The following is a 15,453-nucleotide window of genomic DNA, read 5'->3' as shown; positions in this document are numbered from 1 at the left end:
CCTTGCTTCTTCTGGGATAAACGGTAATGTGAAAAATACATTTGGCTAGCCTCCACCCGTTAATATACTGCATGAAAAATGCGGTTGGTCAATACAGCCTTCGCAAGTTACTTTGATAGTAAAAGTCAAATTTGTCTTGCAAAAAAAAATCGTCTTGCAAAAAAAAATATTTTTTTACGCTTTTGTCATTTTGATACATATTATGAACTGCTCCAGATGATGGTACAGTCCTGGACTTTTGAATAGGATTGATTAGTTCTATCGTTCGTATTTGACAGTTGTGGTATCCGATTAAATAAAGTTCAATCCCTAGTGAAGGCCCAGTTTCCAAATACCAACCCACGACTGTTAAATGCCAGTGAAATAAATTGTACAGTAATTTGTCCAGTACAATGTCCTCCCCGAATCTGAGATATTGATCCAACAATAGTAAGACAAAATACTGAAGTGATGTTGAATGTTATGTTATTTTTCATCTAAGAAATTATTACTCCTATTTTTTTTTTATAACATCCCATGAATCATTAATCTCAATCCTCCTCTTTATTACAGAGTTGAGTGATTGTCTACACTGAGGATGTGCTTGGTTCTTTTCCAAAAATGCTTGAAGAAACACCAGAGCAATATATTCACATACCTGGTGAAATGCAAATGAGAAGATTAATTTTTAAGTAGTTTCTCAGAAACCCAGTTCCGTATTTACTCATAAATATACTTTTTCTCTCTTGCTGTTGGCAAAGCAAGTATATTTTCCCCAGACTTGCATGCTGAGGCTGGGGTGGTCCACTTCACACAAAGTCCCGGATGGTCACAAATGTGTCATTTGCTTTCAAGGGCATATTCTCGGCTCCTTTAAGATTGCGAGGGCTGTTTTCTAAAAGTCACTAGCTGACCCGGATCAATATTTCCTGATCCACCCACAAGCTTGGACTTTGGGTTTTACCCACTCAGAAGAAATGACCGGTACTCTGGATCCATTTGAGAGCCACTTTTCTGTTTCTGTGTGGAAGGGCACGGTCATAAAACACATGGGCGCTTAAACGGTCATCTTGCAGGGAACAGCCGTTTTAGTGGTCAATTATGTAAATATCATTTTTTTGTATTCCATTTGACAGGTACAATGTTTGGTTTGGATCTGAACCAGTCCAGCACAATATTATGAGAATATCATGATACTTGACAAACTTTGTTTAGTTTTTCAAACATGAATTAAATTAACAACAACCCTAAAAATACCCCTAAGGGACAGATGCAAATAAAAAATCTATCCCAGTCATAACAGATGAGTCAATTATCTTTATACGCGGAGGCCTGGGTAAAAATAAATTCTGCTGACAGGTCAAACTTTCAAGGTGAGTTGATCACACGGTGAGCTTCTACTGAGTATTCCACTTACACAGGTTTGCGCCTTTTTTTTTTTTTTATCAGCATTCTCAAATCCCTCGTCACCTTAAGACACAAAAAAGGTCTCCCGAGCGGTTTAACAAAGGTCATTTCATGAATTATTACTGGCTCGGCGGTACATGCGGCTAGAATGTAAGCAGGAAGCCTTTTACAAACATGCATCCAGACTGCCCGCTTAAAGCTCTTCAAGTCACTCCCACCCTCTTAGTGAGTCGATCCTACCATCCCTGAGGGAAGGCTGGCGAGTGGGAGGAAATGCCCTCGAGGTGAACCGTTAGATGCGTCCATGTTTGATAGAGTAATGATGCGAAAGATTCAGGCTTGAGCTTGATGACTCGCTGTCAGACATTTTCCAAGCAGCTATTCTCAGACTCAAGCATCTCGGGACAGCTCGGTTTTCTTTAGCCCAAATGGCTCCTCCTCAGCAACCTTCCATCTTTGCACGTCGGCAAAATTGTTACTATCCTTTTTACGAAAGGACAAAATGACTCCTAATAAACTTCTTCTCCCTCAGGGGCAAGTCAAAGTAGAAGAACCGGGCAGCTGTTGTCCAGTCTGCAGGAAACCTTTTCCAGGTATTATAGAGAAAATGCAACCCAGGCAATATATTGTGGAGAAGCCTTTGTGCTTCCATATGTGGCAGCTAACATAGCGCAGTGGCCAATTAGCAGATCTCATTATATAACCTACACTTGGCCTTAAATCTCGTTGCTTCACATGCTAAGGGACCACAACGGTGTCACGTCTTCCTTATTTCATCCCAAATTGAAGCAGATATGATCAATTCTTTTCTTCTCCATCTCCACTGCTTCTGTGCGGATGTGTCAGGCGAGTCTACGCCAGAGTGCCGCCGCTACGTCCAAGTCAAGAACATCACAAAGGGAAACTGTCGGCTTGACAACGTGGAGGTCAGCTTCTGCAGGGGGCGCTGTCTGTCCAGGACTGATGTCATCCTGGAGGTAAGGATAAGCTCACGCGTGTCGATTATAAGAAGTCTGGCTCATAAAGCGGCTCTCCCAGGGGAGGCTCGGTTCAGGTGGCACAGTTATTGTCTCATAATGTTTCTGGTTCGATCTCCATTGAACTTGTAGCCTTGGACTGTTTATTATCCCTCCATGGCAGAATTCGGGCGTCATTATTGTGTGTGCACTTAACAGTCTTTCTCACTACATCAGGAAAGTTACAGTGATCAGCAAACGGTCTCTGTATGTGACCTCAAATAATTATTTGTGCAAAGAGATTCTATGTATGGGCACATGCATCATTTAGCTGTTGAATCATCATTGAGCTAAGTATAAACGTGTTGATTAGCACACGTGAAGGAGAATGTGGGATCTCACGTGTTGAGGTGGTTAAAGCTGCCTCTTTTCAGCACCTTTTTTTTTTTTTAAATAATAAAAAGATCTCACAAGAGAAGAGAGACCGCACCACATCACCATGGCGACTTTGTTCTTTCTTGGCATCCATACATCACTTTAAAAATAGAGCCAGTCATGCTGAGAGATTAGTAAAAAATAAACATCAGCTGGGCCAAATGTGTCATTACCTACTGTTACTGTGGCAACAAGGCATGGTAACCGGTGAGGAAATGGTATGCTGTGAAAGTCATTAGAATGTCTGGAACTGACATACGTAGTCAAAATATAGCAATGGAATCAAAGCACTGCCCCCACATTATATTTCTATTTTATTATTCAGCTTGAAATTCTGATAGAATTTTGTATTTGGATTTAAGGATCATTTTATCCTCCAAATTCTTAACCAAGCCACTTGTGAATAGATTTGATCTGTAATAAGCTTTCTCTCTAATCTCTCCACAGGAGCCCTACCTGAGGTCTGTGTGCGAGTGCTGCAGTTACCGTTTGGACCCAAACAACCCCGTCCGCTTCCTCAACTTGCGCTGTGACAGTGGCGAGAGCGAGCCCGTCGTCCTGCCTGTCATACACAGTTGCGAGTGCACCAGCTGCCAAGGTGAGGGAAAGCCAACGCCACCGAATTCATTTGAATGTCCGTCGGGTATTCTAATTTGACGCAAACATTTCGAGGTGGATGGAAATTCATTTTGCGTGGCACACATTACAATAGCCGATAGTTCCGTGGCACCAAAGTAATACTTTTAGTTGCCACAAGATGGCGGTGATGCACTACTTTTGGCTAAATGAAGCGACTAAACTCACTTTAATGTAGTTCCTCGGCACAAGATGGCGCCAAAGCCACACTTTTACTATTTGAACGTGATCAAATGAGGCTAGATTAAAAATAATATATTTTTATTTGGGTGTTTGTTAATTTAAGAACGTCTGTTTGGTGAAAAGTCACTGATTTTTTTAAGGGTTTTCCAAAATGCGCTGTCCTAAATATCCCTTTAAGATTAAGGACAGGATTCAGGGGATGATACTCAGGCCTGAACCCTGATTACTTTAATCAATAAATCATCAATAACTAAATAGATTTTATTGATACGCATTACAATAGTTCAACATGTCACCTAACAGCCGCCTTTTCTTCCACATTTTCAATGACACTTATCCGACTGGCAATGTATATTAGCCTGAGCCCACCATCAATAATTCAATCACAGATCCCACCTCCGATCGCCTAAGCTAATTGGATGTAGCCGCCGCACAACACGGAGCATCCCCCAGCTCAAATTCCCTTCTCAGTGCTACAATCCCATGGACACCACGTCTGATGGATTTGGTCACTTCTCGTGATTGCAAGCACGCAGATGACTCACGTTGTTCCTCCACCCACCCCCACCCCCCCGTTGGGGTTTTTACATACTGTACTTGTGTGACATGCAAATAGAGCTTAGGCGTCTGCGGCAAATTTCCATATTAGCGGTTAAGTGCTTAAACCTGGAGTGCCACCAAGGCTGAGCAATCCAAACTTTATCTTGCCACTGTTTAACTCATCGACTGCTATAAACGTCCAAAATCTATTCTGGCAGGGAATGAGTTAAAACTTCTTTATTCAAGCTATATAGATGTTGCCTTTATTCATCTCAAGGAAACGTCACTGACCTTTATGCTTCTCACTGTTCCGCTATCGTTTCACTTGATTCACAGGGGGTGACCTGTCCAGGCGATGAGCAACGTGCGGAGAATTCCAGTAACATGTCAATTCCGTGTACATTTAAGAGAAGAGATTTATTTGGCCAAATCAAACAAGCACCCGATTTGGAGGGAATGGATCAATGAACCGGATGGAGAAAATTAAACCCTCTTTATGGCCACATAAATATGTGGTCCTTAGTCATTATATGACTGAAAACTATTCTATTAATTCCTGTCCCTGTTAAATCTTTGTCTTGTACAAACTTTTTTTTACCTACTTTATTTTTATATGTTTTATTAAAGGTTATAGTGTTAAGCGATTATTAGTGTAGACTGCATATCGCCTTGGTGTTTTTTTTTTATTACTACTTACCGTATATAGATTTAAATAAACCTTTATACACATGGAATATATTTCTTCAACTGCGCATTTCTTTTTTCCTATCTAAAGGAAGATAAATTGACAATCTGGATCTCTACTACATCACCAAAGAAGGTGAAGGAAAAATGCCATGACAACTGCTATATTGCCAAAAATGGAAAAAGCACTGCATGTTCTGACACAGTTTTTTTTTTCTTGGGAAGTTTTAGTCTAAACAAAGCAACAGAGCAGATTGTTTTCCACCTTTGAGGTCTCACTGTACAGTCCTCGCTACATCAAAACATAACCTTTGCCCACATCAACCAGTGGGCAGCTGCATGCTGTAAATGCCCCTGGACCAATTCCAGTTCTCTCTACCATTGCTTTTGTCAGGAGTGCTGACAGGAATTATTCATTCTTAACATACTGTACATGTCGTTTGGCCAAGAGGAGGAAACAGAAAAGCACCTGGCGAGCACCCACGTGATGAACATGATGTCACCATGAAGTGAAAGTAAGTGAGATGATGTTGGGATGTTCTTCCCACAATGGTTTATACTTTATAGTCTCGAAATCAAACAAATTCAAGATGCAGTTAAGATCAACTTAAGCCATTTTTACACCTACTGTTTGTAATTGTATATATATGGATATGGTTTTGACAGGGGGGGATTAAAATTTAACAGGAAAGGTCTGCTGTGTTGCGATAAGGTGCTTGTGTGGTATTCACTGCACACTGGTTTTTGTCTTTCGTGAAAAAGCGATCCACAAGAGATATACCACATTTTTTTCCCTCTCCTCTTTCTCCTCTTCCCCCCTCTATCCTTTCCTCCTCCTCCCTGCTCTCACGTCCTGACTAAATAAGGGTGTTGAAGATGGAAGGCTGGTCAACTCGCCTCCTCTGACTCTCAGCTAATGTAGTGAATACTCCAGTGTGTAATAGGAGTGGGAACTGATGCATTTTTAATTCATACTAAAATGTCACATTTTGACAAATGGTTCCTCGGGCCTCATCCAACCGCAGGGCTGCAATTTATCACCTCTTACCAATCATTAAAACAGTGATCAGTGGAAAAAAATGAACGCCTTTGTGATTGCGGGTCATTTTGGTCAATGCCGTGCTGTGAGTAGCAGCGTTGCTTAAGGGGCCTGTCGCTGATGCAACTGAAAACAAGTCCGCTCGTGACACATCCTGCTCTAATGGATTTAAGGAGAAAGCCTCAGAATGGACCGGAGAGCCGCCTCGGTTCCTGCGGTCTGGAAAAAATGAATTCTACCCTGACGTACATTTTTTACAAAAGATCCAATAAAGCCTGTGAAGGACAAGCAGTTTGAACTATATGTGACCACAGTATGTGGTCATCTCCAATAATATGTTTGATCCATTCAGGTAGTTAAAATGGAAAAAATAAACTGATGTAAACTTATCAATGCAACTCTTCAATGACTTGCATTGTAAGAATCTGAGCAGCTACTGTTAATTGTGAAAGTGTTTTTGCTTCTTTCCAGATGAAACAGGGCATTCAAAAGTTTAGGGGTCAAATTAAATTCAGAAGAACTTGTAACAAAGTTAATATTTGCAACTATGTATTCTATACTGGTGTGTTTATTTTTTTAGTCTTTTTGCCGTCTTGAAAATATTACTTTGACACTTTTGCATGAGTGAAAAGCGTGGTCCTTTAATCCTAATGTCCACACAGTACTTCTACTTGCTCCAGTAACATGATAGACTTAGTAGTATAATTTCCGACAGTCTTTGAAGGCAACAAGTCCTGTGTGACGTAAGGGGAGCCCCGTGCTATGACGTACATGAGCCAGTGAGGTAATACCAGTCCCAGTTTGTCATGAGGACATTTTGTGTTTTGTTTTTTTTGTTGCATCATAGAGAAAGCATTGAAAAAAATATGAAGCCGGTCAAAATGGCACCGAGCTGACATTTCTAACCCATTGCAGTAGCGGTACGTTGACTTTATTATAATTCTTAACTTTTAACACATTGTTATTTTCATTTCATTTTCAACAGCTTCATAAATGCTTAAAATTGGTTTGGTTGGCATTTCTTCTAATGAGAATTTTTGCCACAGTAGGAATAAGATATATTTCCCTTGAGGATCATTCTAGAAGTTAGATGATTTGGAAAATATATGTTTGGAGCAACCACAATTTACTACACAGCAACCGTAAAACATGAATAAAAAGGATAAATCTTTGGAAGTTGAAGTATTTTTTTATGTGAGCATTAGTGTAGGATTGCAATTCAATGCTTATGCTAACGATACATATGCCTAATAAAAGAAAAGGAGAAAAAAAAGAAACGTGTTATATTGCTGTGATTGACGTTTTGGGCGAGGCATTTTTATCGGGTGCTCATCAAATATTTTTTTAATTTTAATTAACTAGTTGCCGCGAGCCTGCATCTAATTATTACATTTAGTCTCCAATTAACTAGTGCGTATTTCTAGCGTTGGTTTGTGCATGGAATTGATTCAATCTCATGATCATCCACTAATTCTGCAACAATGTATATTTGTTTTTGTATTGGGGGTAGCTCCGAACATTTCAAATCAACAGAAAGCGGAGTGGTCGCGGCATAAAGGGTTAACGAGGCGCAGCCAGAGCCGTCGGAGCTGAAGTCATCCAGCAAAAAGCGCACAGCGAAGGAGGAAGAGCAAGACGAGGAGGAGAAGAGCTACGCAAAGCACCTCCAAAATACTCATCAAGGTGAACATTTTTCCAACTATATTTGCATGTTTTAAGAAGAACTGGAATGAGCAGCGAAACAAAGGCAACAGCCCTCCTTGGCTCCAAGCACCGCGACGCTCGCAGCCGCGCTCCCCTAGTTCGCCTCACAGGAGCGTGCAGTCGTGCGCCATGAGAGGAGTATTGTGGCTGAGCTCCACCGAGAGGAGGATATATCACCTGACAACCACCCTCCTCCCTCTCCATCACCTCCAAAGGGGGGAAAGAACCAGACACCGTCGCTCCCCCCATCTTGCAAACGGGAGGCTGTGAACGCCTCATAATTAGTTGCGCGTCATAGGAAGGACAACTTTCAGTACCGGTGGGGGAAAAAATAAAAATCGGGGCAACTTGCATCCCCGACTGGACCGAGCTGTCAGCGTCTCCTTCACTTTATAAAGTCAGGCAAAGTCTTGATAAAGTCCTGGGGCCACCGCATCGAAGATGCCGGTCCGGAGAGGGCATGTGGCTCCGCAGAACACCTTCCTGGACACCATCATCAGGAAATTCGACAGTCAAAGTAAGTTTAAATTCCAATAATAATGCTAAATAACCCCATGAAGTACAAGATTTGGTACTTCTGAATGAAGGCAACAAGCTGCTTGCCATATAATTGTAAAAGTGTGTACTCCCCTGGTTTTGTGCACGTTTGTGTACTTTAATATATTTCCAGATTGTGTACAATAATGTATGTTGTGATTAACAAATGGAGAACAGCAAAAAAAAAAAAAGCTGATTGAGCATTGATTTGCAATGATAATTGAGGCAAAAGTGCACCCTAGTTGTCAACACTACTAATATTATATAAAGAATGGATAGGAGTATTTTTGTGTACTCTTTTTGGTTCATATAGTAATATTCAGAATTATATGGCAAGGTATTGACATCCACGTATGTTCAACTTTGGAGCAGTACTGTACTCCGAAACGAGCAAAGTGGATGATCAGATAATAATGTGGCACAAAACAAAACACAGTGACACATTTAGAGTCAAGATTTATTTAGCTTTCTTTATATAGTATGTGTATTGCAATTGGGTTTTCATTAGTAGCCGTATTATTGCGTGGTGGAAAATAATCTAATAACCCAGCAAATGTGTTTATTCAACCAAAAAAAGATTTTTTTTTTTTTTAATCCTCTAAATGTTTCATTGTGCCTTTGGGCGTGGAGGTAGATGGTGTCCGTTGTGCAAAATGTGTAAGCAGGTTCCAGCCGCCCCCCTTTCCTGGACCTTTGATGCGTATCATTCATGTTTTCCCAACGTGAAAGCGTGAGCAGACTTCAAACGAAGCCAGGCGGTGAACAATGGCACCGTTTCTCTGGAAATTCACCCCAGGGCACGATGAAGAGGAGGGTGCTGTTGTATCAGCTCCGGTTGCCAGGTTGATTGCATTACTGTAAAGTGCAGTCAGTAAAATGGTATCAAAAGTTCCCCAGTCGTACACGAGGTGAAGGAATAGCAGACCTTGAAAGTGAGTCCTCGACATTAATCCCCACAATCCTCTCCTTTTTCATCCTGCGAACCTCTCGCTTTCCGACACACGTCATTGCGCAGTTGGCCAACATGTCTTCATCCCAGATTTACATCTGTTCAAGCGAGCGGCAGGTTGCTGCACCTTCATTAGCGGGTGGGATGATTATTTATGAGGAGCAAAATTGTGCATCTGAGAGGTCCATAAGCACGCATGAGTGCTTTCCAAAAGTCTCCGTGACTCATTTTTCCCCCCACCAAGAATTCTCCCGCGGTCGGAGCGAGTCTTTTAGTTTGCCTACCAAAGCATGCTAATGGCGATGGAGAGCCCCACCTAATGGCTGTGGTTTAATCAAGTGGTGGATGGAGAAGAGGCAGTTCAGTGGATCCGTTTTAGTTTGCTGATTCCATGCCAAAACATTTCGACTTAAGTGGTGTTAGTAGATAAGCAACTGCGCGTGCGTTTGGGGTCGGATGTCAGTGCCCCATCGGATCCAGAAGGTGGCGTTGTTCTGCTTTGAGTCCAGTTTGTCATTTGGATTTCAGTGAAGCTTCTCTTAAGGTGGTGCTGGAAAGTTTCTTTTTTTTATTTATCGGGCCATAGTCTTGTTTTTGAAGAAAAAAAACTGAGATTTGGAACTGGTTGGGTTACTTTATCAGTGATTTGTTTGATAATCGATTAGCTGTTGATTAATCGGTTGGTTAATGCTTAAGTCGGAACAACTTTAAAACGAAATTCTTTGAAAACACGAGAAAGCCAATGTCCACGTTAGCAAAATTGAGAAATTTCAATATCAAAGTTTGTCACCCCTTTATTTTTGATTTTTCAACACAGGCTTAACAGGCGTAAGCTGTCTGTTCTCCTCGGGATGCATTTTAGGTTAAATCAATCCTCTCAAATCTTGGCATCATTTTGAATCGAGTGAGACTTTCATCGCGATGAATTGGCCATCAGTCCGTGGTGTACCTGAAAGTCAGCCGGTGATGGACTCCGGTTACCCGAATGAAGACAACCGATACAGAATTGGCTCCTTTGATGGCTCTTTATCAACTTTATCCAGGCGACAATCAGAAGGCGTTTGGTGATGGAAACCATCGCAGGTGGGAATGAGTCTGGAGAGAAAAGCAATCTCCACGCTCCGACGAACATGGCAGCCTAATTTATTTCCGCTGTGGCGTAGTGCTTTTGAAATGATGTCCCGGGATCGCTCACCGCGGATGCTTAATGGTCAACCTTGGAGAAAGATGATTAAGGAGAGAAAACTACAACAGTTGTCATCCGTGGTGCGCTGGCCAAAAGGACGGAGAAATTCCGCTGCACGCTTTTGAACAAAAGTATTTGGTCTCTTGGACGGAAAATGATAGAATTGCTATGACATCATCAGCAGTATGCTGATCCAAGCACATCTATGAATCCAAAGGGTCAAGGGTACACGTCCACTGTCAGGATGTAGGCGCTAATCCGATATTCGACACAGACGTGGGCAAGGGGTCAAAGCTATTTGCCGTGCATCTATCGACATGTCCGCTGGAGGAAAATCAATGGGCAGAGTCATGTTTGCTTCCATGAAAAGTTCCATAATTTGCCGGAAGGCCTACGTGCAAATCAACAGGATTTTTTTATTTGAATATTTTATTTGTACTTTTTATGTTCACATAGAGGAGCATCTTTGTCATCTTGTCATCTCAGGAAACTCATTTTTTCTTATTTCCAAAATATGTATTTATGTCCGGCTAGAAATTTCTCAACTGTGTCTTGGTCTCATGCGGGCTCATTGTGAAATGTCAGTGTTTGTCCTGAGGGTGTGCTGTTTATTTATTTTCAGCCATTCACTGACGATGCATAATTCATATTTGAGATCATTCCAGTTGCTTTGTTTGCTCCGAGCCGTGATTCAGACCAATATGATATAATATTATTGTCAGGGGAGCTCACTGGTTCTGTGTTGCATGAGTTGATGTAACTGATGGGCAGAGTCGACAAATAGAAGACTAATACTTTCGATTTAATATCTCAGCGGCATGTCAAAATTAGTCCTCAAAATATTTCTCAAGTTCTAAATGGACTTCTTGTAGGATGGAATTGCCTTCAAACTACTCTGACTCATGCAATTAATCCCAAAAGTAACCTGAATGATTTTATTTATTTTTTATTTTAGCTCTTCACACGTTTTGGTGTAGACGGTGATACTGCACGCTGTACCACAACAACAAAAAACATTGGTGACCTCAATGTGAGGCCACGGCAACCTTTTGGGGCTTTCTGTTATTTCTTATGCTCCTCAGAGAAGGACGTTGGCCAATTACAATGCTCGAATCCACTGTCCTCCCTTGAGGATGTTACCATTCGGCAGCTTCAAGTGCACACACACCCGTGCGCGCGCACACATGCTCTTCCATCGCCATGGTAACTGAACCCCCTCGACACACCCACCCACACAACCTCCCACTGTCTCGTTCTCTTTCTCGGCACTATACACATCAGATCTAACAACATAACCTCAAACTATCAACTTTAACCAATAAATGATCAGCCTTAATATTCAAATTGGGGGAGTTATAACATAAAAAAAAATGATCAGAAGAGTTATTGGAAGGTATTTATAAGTTTATTGTGAGATCGTGACAAAATCTTGCAGAATGATAGTAACCTGATTTATGTTTTATATTTCTATTGATAAAAATTCATTCAAATAAAATACTTGCAAATCAAAGTGTCATATTTTTAATCCCTTCTACAAATTGCTAACATCTTAAGCTACAATATTATGGCAGGGCTGTCATAGTCATCAACGTTGTTTACTAACAACAGCAGGTCGTCCGCCGGGGTGTTTGGAGTTTGACGCATCGCCGCTTCATTGTACTTTGATGAGCTCGGCAATGAGTTGCATAATGCGAGAGGCCTTCATGTTCCCAGCGGTGGGTGGGTGGGGTGGGCTGGGGAGAGGGGCGCTTTTAGCCGTCCTTTGAAAAGACGTGGAAGTACAGCTGCTGAGTGCATGCATATTTCCGTCAAAAAAATATCTGCATTGATCACTTGCAAGTTATAAAAAACAAAACAAAAAAAAAACATTATAAACAAGAATATTTGTTCTGGTCACATGACTGGCCTTGCTTCCAACTATGGCAGAACAACCCAGTGTGCAACCAAATTGTCAGGGAGAGAATGTCGAGGTGTCTCCTAAACTCACAAACTGGGGAATAATTTGAGTACCTCCAGGTAGCAGCTTCTGTTGGCGGCCGACCCCACTGCTTGAATTTCACAATTTTCCAGCCTTCCAATCTTCAACGTGCTCACTCGTTGTCATGGCTACTGGGAGCTCAACAACACTCCATTTGAACGTTCGCGATGTGATTCTGCTCGTCGTGTACCGTTACACAATTGGAGGACATTTTCATTTCAAATCCATTCTTCTTCCTTCTGCATCATTATCAATTTGCAGTTTGTGTTTTTGCTCTTCAATGAAGTGGAGAGCATTTGTGGCCCCATTAGGGACAGTTGAACTTTATGGGAAGATACATAAACCCCTCAAACCAGCTTTTGCAAAAAAAAAAAATCAATTTCTTTTTAGTCATCCCTCTGATCGTTTTCCTTAGATCTTTAAATACATCACCCAGTGATGCGTCTCCCTCCAGACTTATTGGGCGCCTATTATCAGAATGTGTCCAAGCCATAAAACATCAAACACAAGCATCTCTTCCAGGTTTTTCTTTACCTGCTGGGATGAAATAATAACTGAGCAGGGACGCATCAATTGCACCTTTTTACGAAAGATTCATTGTAGCGCACATACTGGTACTTTTTGCAATCATTTTTTTGGACGTGGATCAGACCTGGGAAATTTTGTTTTCAAATCCCGTCGAGGCCTACAGATGTTTCAGGAAGTTCTCATTTGTAAAACGTATCACCCCGAGCTTTTATGGCATCATTTCCAGCACTTTTGTCCGATCGTTTAGCTTCTACTTGTTTATCACTTCTTCATCAGCCTCCTGCTGCCCTTTCTCTGGTATCGTTAAAAAAATCTAGTCATGAATTTCCCATCTGTTCGGAGTTCCTTTTCATTCTCTTGGGGCTTGAAAAGGGGGGCACAGAAAAGGTCAGTTAACCGAATCAAAGACTCAAGGCGTCCACGGGGGTCTTTGGGATTAATGCTCATTTGCATAAATTGGAAAAAGGTCATTAAGACAGAGAGAGAGATGCTGTACACATTGTAGCCTGAGACACTTTGGAGCGAACAAGACCATTAAGGATTGCTGTGATTATGGAATTATCACCGTTAATGACAGTAGAGGGGGATTGGGCCTGTGTGCCATGTTGCGTGGAAGAAAACAGCGTTTGAGCAAAGTCGCCTATTGATTGCACATGTTTTCTCCTCGAAAATGATGTGTACTGTATTTTAGAAAGATAATCTAGACATTGGATGTGTCTTGGAGCAACTATTTGGGTTTTTGAGGACTTGTTGGTGAGTTTTGGATGCCCTTGGGGCTGCATAAAACAAACGTTAAAAAAAAATCCTCAGCGAACACTGATAAAAAATCAATTTGGGGGATGGAGGGAAATGTGGGGAAAAAACTCTGGAATTTTTTTTAAAGTACCCCAATCTGGACTGGCACCTGGGGTGTCCAAGCATATTTCAGAGGGAGGCAGGGCCCCTGCAGCCCCCTTCTAGCTCCGCCAGTGCTGTTTGGTTCAATGGTTTGATTGAGACTACAAAATAATGTGTTTGTTACCAGCTACTAAATATCGCATTGTACAAAAACACTAACAACCGGTTCCAAATTATAGGCTTTTCTAAAATCAGTTTATTTGCAACCACGACCAGATAAAAATATTCTCACAGCCCATTGTTTGGAAATTCAGTAATATGAAATCTTCTGTTTCCATGGAAATAGCCTAGTTTGAAGCGGGGAGCTGAAACAATTTCCCTTCCTGTTGTGGAGTTTGCAACAATGACACACACATAAATGTGCTAATTCTCTTTGTGCCTCTTGCGTAATATTCTTCATATTCTTCTCTCCTTTGTCTTTCTCTCGCTCTCCCTTTATCCTGCCATCTGCGCGCCGAGCAGGCTGAGAGCTGCTGTGTGGACTTGTGCCTCTAGCACATGGGCTTCCCTCCTCATCCGCCCACGCGGTGTACTCGGGGAGATTCCAAGCAAACACAATAACACTCACGGATACACACTCACCCACGCACGCAGACACACAGCTCGCACATGCACGAACTGGCAGACTGCAGAGGAGCCCTCAAAGTCTGCCTCTTAGTGAATTATTCAGTCTGCGTTGGCGAGTCCTGCTTTGAAACGTTTGTACCCGTGCGTGTGTGTGTGTGTGTATTTACACGTGGATACATGTGTGTGTGTGAATATTTTCCTCCTGAGCTGCAGCGAGTCTTTAATCAACCATCTATGGCCTTCCAAAACTCATTAGGGAGAAATTTCTGAAAAAGCTGCCAGTGGGAACTGCCAGTGATGTCACAAATAGCAAAGATGGCTCGACAACAAATGCTAATTGTTGTGCATTGACGATGTTGGGCAAACGTGGGTTCGGATAAGTTCTTTTACTTTGTGAATATTTAATGGAAACGATGCATATTGTATTCAAAATCATTTGTTTGCTTATCCGGGTGAGGTGTGGGATAAACTATAAATATTTTACATCACCTTTTATAGAGCCTGTGACTTTCAATGCAATGACTTTCAGTTATGTGCTGTTTGAACATTAGAAACTTTTTTTTTTTTTTTTAAAGGTTAGCGTAGGCCAGGCGTGAGGACGACTTGCAGCGTCGAGGAGCTGCGAGGGTTGCAAATAAGAAACGTGAGATGCAGCCGATATGGCGAGAGACGGAAGACACACGACCGTTTCCAAAACCCAAAGACGATCCCTAACGATCGAAAAATGATCTGCGTACATTCAAATACAAAACCAAAAAACACAGAGCAAGACTAACATGTATCAACTCTGACTTGTTTGACAAGGTTCATTCGACTTATTGATTCCATCTCCTCATGTGCATCTTTCGATCGGACGTCATCACACACATACTGTGCGCAAAAAAACGAATCGAGTTCTCTAAACGAGCTAAACAGCATGAAACAAGCCATCTTGCTTCCAGGCCATTACCAATGACTAAAGAGCACATCGTCAAAAGGCAGAAAAGTGAAATGTACTCTATGCTCGCACACTGGCATTTCTGCCGTGGCATTACCAAGTGCTCGTTGCAGCAAGACAAACCTATCAAGTTTTATGGGCCTCGGCGGACCGGTGCTGCCGCTAATTCATGGAGGCGAGCTATCAAGCGCAACCACACAACGGATCTTCACTGTTTCCATGAATATGTGAACAGGCTTTCCATCACTTATGTCTCCAGTGAGAATGGCCTGTTGAATCCACAATGTGCTGCTTTGATAAACTATGTTCAT

At 41.8% G+C, this 15,453-nt stretch overlaps 2 protein-coding genes and 1 long non-coding RNA gene across 3 annotated transcripts in view; 2 read left to right on the top strand and 1 right to left on the bottom strand.

The window, feature by feature from the left end:
* The window catches only part of sspo (SCO-spondin), a 36,315-nt gene extending 31,445 nt beyond the window's left edge, over positions 1 to 4,870 (top strand). The window contains exons 110-113 of the mRNA XM_061266356.1: positions 1,919 to 1,979; positions 2,233 to 2,363; positions 3,225 to 3,375; positions 4,473 to 4,870. Coding sequence (XP_061122340.1) covers positions 1,919 to 1,979; positions 2,233 to 2,363; positions 3,225 to 3,375; positions 4,473 to 4,495 — 366 coding nt within the window. The 3' untranslated portion in view covers positions 4,496 to 4,870. The remainder of the gene's footprint in view (positions 1 to 1,918; positions 1,980 to 2,232; positions 2,364 to 3,224; positions 3,376 to 4,472) is intronic.
* A 2,585-nt stretch (positions 4,871 to 7,455) lies between these two features.
* The window catches only part of kcnh2b (potassium voltage-gated channel, subfamily H (eag-related), member 2b), an 81,458-nt gene continuing 73,460 nt past the window's right edge, over positions 7,456 to 15,453 (top strand). The window contains exon 1 of the mRNA XM_061266046.1: positions 7,456 to 8,080. Within this exon, the coding sequence (XP_061122030.1) occupies positions 8,005 to 8,080 (76 nt within the window). The 5' untranslated portion in view covers positions 7,456 to 8,004. The remainder of the gene's footprint in view (positions 8,081 to 15,453) is intronic.
* Positions 8,657 to 9,371, bottom strand: LOC133143850 (uncharacterized). Its single transcript, XR_009710496.1, has 2 exons — positions 9,026 to 9,371; positions 8,657 to 8,955 (listed from the first exon to the last, which is right to left on the bottom strand). It is a non-coding gene; the product is annotated as an uncharacterized LOC133143850 (long non-coding RNA).

This window comes from Syngnathus typhle, linkage group LG19 (genome assembly GCF_033458585.1).
Source record: "Syngnathus typhle isolate RoL2023-S1 ecotype Sweden linkage group LG19, RoL_Styp_1.0, whole genome shotgun sequence".
Lineage (NCBI taxonomy): Eukaryota > Metazoa > Chordata > Actinopteri > Syngnathiformes > Syngnathidae > Syngnathus > Syngnathus typhle.
This window is presented reverse-complemented; position numbering and strand designations above follow the sequence as displayed.